Consider the following 5051-nt stretch of genomic DNA (forward strand, 5'->3'; position numbering starts at 1 on the left):
AACATATTTATTTATCATCAAATTATAATAACACAACAATAATAATCACTTATATATAAAAACAATATTATAATAAAATTATTTTGTCTTTTTTAGTTGATTGGTTCTGCGTAAGTTTAATAATTGTTAATTTTTTATTTTTAAGTACATAGTTACTCCTGTTTTAAAACTAATTTCTAAAATAATTTTAATTTTCTTTCCATTCCTAAATTAATATATTGTGTTCATTCGTTCATAAATTAACTTACTCTACTTTTTAAACTCAATTACTTTTTATTTATTTATTTATTTATTTATTTATTTATACTTAAACTCATTATTAAATATATATATATATATATATTGCAATTATTATTTTTATTAAAATATTTAAATTAATATTTTTTATAATTTAAATTATTTATATTTATATATATATATATTTAAATTATTATTTTTTTTTTAAATTTGATTATTTATATTTTTGATATATATATATATATATATATAATTTTATAAATTTGATTATTTATATTTTAATATATATATATATTTTAATTATTATTTATATAATATAATAAATATTTACTCTACCATTCTCATAAATAATTGATAATACAATATATTTAAAATATCTTAAATATAACAATATAATAATTTAATAATTCATAAAAATTATTACATTCATCATTCTCTAGATTAGTGACGATTATACTCAAGACATTTTTAAATACATTTTGTGACCTTTTTTGGTTACACTTCCCACAAACTAACTATATTTTTTCGTGAGTTATTCATCTCAGTTTGAATACATTGTCTTTAATCTCGTTAAATTTTTTTTCAAATTTTTTTGAGCATCTCTGAAATTGTTAACATTATATTTAAGTTTGTTCGTTGTTGAACAATTATGGCTTATGTTTTTATTATTATTTCTCAAATGCTTAATTTCGTTATGTTTCGATTTTGTTTGTGACACTTTGAATAATCGTGTTTTTGTAATGTTTTTGTCATTAAATTTAAATGATTCTCATTTATATAATATTGGATGAAACTTATTTTTTTTTATATAAAATAGTAATTGATATATATATATATATATATTAAAATATAAATAATCAAATTTATAAAATTAATAATTTAAATATTTTAATAATAATTATTATATATATATATTAATGAATTTAAATGTAAATAAATAAATAAAAAAAATTGAATTTGAATAATAGAGAGGTTTAGTTTGAGAATGAACAAATAAAGTAGATTAGTTTAGGGAGTTAATGAAAAATAAAGTTACTTTAAGAACTAGTTCCCTATTGGAAGTGAATAAATTTTTTTAATTTATTTTTGTACTTAATATATAAGTGAAATTATAATAAAATTATTATTTTTAAAATAATTAATTATAAAATATTAACACAAAAGTTAATTAAATTTAAAAAAGAATATAAAACTAATAATAAAAGTTATTATGAGGATTATTTTTCCTGATTTATTTGATGTTCTAAGAATTTTGGTTTAAACTTACAATGACTTGTAACACTTGTTTTGTTGACCATAATTTCAACATCTTAATAATAAAGGGACTGAATTTACTTTTAGAGAGATGATTTTATTCAATAATTAATAATTATAAACAAACCTTAATTTTGAAAGAAAATGACATCTCTCTATTACATTCACTCAAACTCTTTTCAATCTTATTATCCTTTCTTTGTGTTTGGATAAGAATTTGATATCAAAATCACTCAATTTCAAATTATCCAACTCTTCAATTATCATTAGTTGAATGCATCACAACTTAATCGGATATTTCCATTTTTAGCGGTCTTGACTCCGACCCTGCCCAATTTGGTCATGGCGGTTATAAATGCATTATTGAAGGCCGTAGAGCTACTAGCCCAAGAATTGACAACCGGTTTCGATCTTGTGTCAGTGAAGAGGACCTGGTCAGACGTAAATAGGCCCTTCCCTTGCTGAAGATTCTTGTAGTAAACATTGTCGAATGTATTTGGCGTGGTTGGATCCATGTTTATGGCTACGGCTGGGTCCACGTTCTTAGGGCACATAGCAATCAACTGGGATGCATATTGCTGGTTCAATGTTGGGTCGATCGGAGATGATTTTGAGAAATTGTAGATGCGATTTGCGAATCTGTCGCAATGTGAGAATCCTAAGGTATGAGCAGCTACAAAAGAGATCATGCAGAATATTTATGAGTTTACATTAAAAACATTTTATTAACCATGAGAATAAATAAATAAGTCTTAAGTATCTATTTACAATTTTCCTATGTTTTTTTTTTTTATAATCTAAATAGGCATCAAAAAGATTATTATTTGTTTATTTATTAAAATTTTAGTTTACAATCCTATTTAAAGAAGAAATAGTGATTTGTCCTATAAAATTAAGGAAAACAATCAATCTTGTCCTTAAACTATGAACACATGATCATTGTAACCTTATACTTTAATAACACAGTTTCGTCACTAAATTTGCTTAATTTCAATGTTTAAAAGGATATAATATGATAAAAATCGAACAATAATTGAAACTCAAATGAATAAATCAACTGGGTTGTAATCAAAATTCATACCTGATAATGCAATCATATCATTTTGATTAAGCCCATTTGAAGAAAACAGAGCATTGAGTTGATTCAAATTGAACTCTGGCTGAGGCAAGTGTCCTTCAACACTCGCCGCCGTCGAGCTCAACCCATCAAATCTCCCCAACTCCACCGCATAAGAAGGCCCTCCGGCCTACAATTAATAAAGTCAATCACTTTCAATTTACAATTAATCATCGGAATCATATTCAAGATCTAGATTACTCAAACTAACCAATACGACCACATCTCGTGTAGCCAATGCAAGAATGTCGGCGCAGGAGACTTTGTTCTTGCAAGAAGCGACCGCGTCAACCGCAGCTCTTGCTTTTATCACAGTGTCGAAACCGTCTCCGGCGAGGGACAAGTTATCAGGGTGATCTTTCTCGGCCTTGTTGGTCGGAGATGATTGAATGATAACAGAGGCGTCACATCCCTGAAAATTTGATGTTAAAATATTTTAATGAATTGAAATTGAAATCTGATTCTGGGTTTTGTGGGTTTGAACCTGAACGAAGCAATCGTGGAAGAAGAGACGGAGAGTGGCCGGAATTGTGACGAAAGTTTGTTGAAACTTGAGGGTGACTGCGTTTCTGACTAGGGTTTCGACATTTGGACATGTGGAGGCGTAGAAGTTTTGTTTTAGTTGAGCGGTGGAGAGAAGAAACAGGCAAGAGAGTGATAGTAAGATCATTGGAAAATTGAATTTACCCATCTTAGAGAGAGAGAGAAAGGGATAATCAATTCATGGATCTTTGTTTAAAGAGTTTAGTATTATTTATAATGAAGATACTAATAATGTGAAGATGATGACTTTGAAAAAATAAAATGATGATTGATGTGTAGATATATGGCTATATCCGTGGGCATAGACTTAGTTTTCACTTGATTTTAAAATTATGAAAATAAAAAAAAAAATAGTTTGTTTAGTACTCAAGTTTGACTTTTATTTTTACTAGCATTTAGCCCGTGCATTTGCACGATTAATAATATAAATTTAGCATTTTTGATTTTATTTTTAATCGTTTTAAATTTAAAGGCGGGTTAACCCACAATCCGACCCAAATATCCAAATTAACCACAGCTTTCGACCCTGCAATCCAGACACTTTAAAAATTAAGCATCATTATATATATATAGACGATTAATAATATAAATCTAGCATTTTTAATTTTATTTTTAATCGTTTTAAATTTAAAGGCGGATTAACCCACAATCCGACCCAAATATCCAAATTAACCACAGCTCTCGACCCGGCAATCCGAACACTTTAAAAATTAAGTATCATTATATATATATATATTAGTTAGTTAAAAAGTTGAACTTATATTAATATTAAAACGTCCCGCGTTTATCAAATTTGGTGTTGAATTTAAAATATAAAGTCTTTGTAGCCTAGTTGGTTAAAGAGTTGTACTTGTTTTGTTAGGTTGCAAGTTCGAAAAATTCCTCTAGCATTTTTAATTTTATTTTTAACCGTTTTAAATTTAAAGGCGGGTCAACCCACAATCCGACCCAAGTATCCAAATTAACCACAGCTCTCGACCCGGCAATCCGGACACTTTAAAAATTAAGCATCATTATATATATATAGATTAATTAGTTAAAAAGTTGAACTTATATTAATATTAAAACGTCCCATGTTTATAAAATTTGGTGTTGAATTTAAAATATAAAGTCTTTGTAGCCTAGTTGGTTAAAGAGTTGTACTTGTTTTGTTAGGTTGCAAGTTCGAAACATACCTCTAGCATTTTTAATTTTATTTTTAACCGTTTTAAATTTAAAGGCGGGTCAACCCACAATCCGACCCAAGTATCCAAATTAACCACAGCTCTCGACCCGGCAATCCGGACACTTTAAAAATTAAGCATCATTATATATATATAGATTAGTTAGTTAAAAAGTTGAACTTATATTAATATTAAAACGTCCCGCGTTTATCAAATTTGGTGTTGAATTTAAAATATAAAGTCTTTGTAGCCTAGTTGGTTAAAGAGTTGTACTTGTTTTGTTAGGTTGCAAGTTCGAAACATACCTCTAACATTTTTAATTTTATTTTTAACCGTTTTAAATTTAAAGGCGGGTCAACCCACAATCCGACCCAAGTATCCAAATTAACCACAGCTCTCGACCCGGCAATCCGGACACTTTAAAAATTAAGCATCATTATATATATATATAGATTAGTTAGTTAAAAAGTTGAACTTATATTAATATTAAAACGTCCCGCGTTTATAAAATTTGGTGTTGAATTTAAAATATAAAGTCTTTGTAGCCTAGTTGGTTAAAGAGTTGTACTTGTTTTGTTAGGTTTCAAGTTCGAAACATACCTCTAGCATTTTTAATTTTATTTTTAACCGTTTTAAATTTATAGGCGGGTCAACCCACAATCCGACCCAAGTATCCAAATTAACCACAGCTCTCGACCCGGCAATCCGGACACTTTAAAAATTAAGCATCATTATAT

General features: G+C 27.5%; 1 protein-coding gene across 1 annotated transcript; it reads right to left on the reverse strand.

Moving 5' to 3' along the window:
• Window positions 1-1601: 1601 nt before the first annotated feature.
• LOC124922276 (peroxidase 51-like) lies at window positions 1602-3349 on the reverse strand. The gene is made up of 4 exons (XM_047463010.1): window positions 3093-3349; window positions 2820-3020; window positions 2573-2738; window positions 1602-2164 (listed from the first exon to the last, which is right to left on the reverse strand). Exons 1-4 carry the CDS (start codon window positions 3297-3299, stop codon window positions 1758-1760), a joined length of 981 nt encoding a protein of 326 aa, XP_047318966.1. The 5' UTR covers window positions 3300-3349; the 3' UTR covers window positions 1602-1757.
• Window positions 3350-5051: the final 1702 nt, after the last annotated feature.

Source organism: Impatiens glandulifera, chromosome 1, assembly GCF_907164915.1.
Source record: "Impatiens glandulifera chromosome 1, dImpGla2.1, whole genome shotgun sequence".
Lineage (NCBI taxonomy): Eukaryota > Viridiplantae > Streptophyta > Magnoliopsida > Ericales > Balsaminaceae > Impatiens > Impatiens glandulifera.

Coding starts and splice junctions, on each gene's coding strand:
- LOC124922276 (XM_047463010.1), bottom strand. CDS start 3,299: ATGGGTAAATTCAATTTTCCAATGATCTTACTATCACTCTCTTGCCTG. Junction 3,021..3,092: donor TCCACGATTGCTTCGTTCAG/GTTCAAACCCAC, acceptor TCAAATTTTCAG/GGATGTGACGCCTCTGTTAT. Junction 2,739..2,819: donor CACGAGATGTGGTCGTATTG/GTTAGTTTGAGT, acceptor TATTAATTGTAG/GCCGGAGGGCCTTCTTATGC.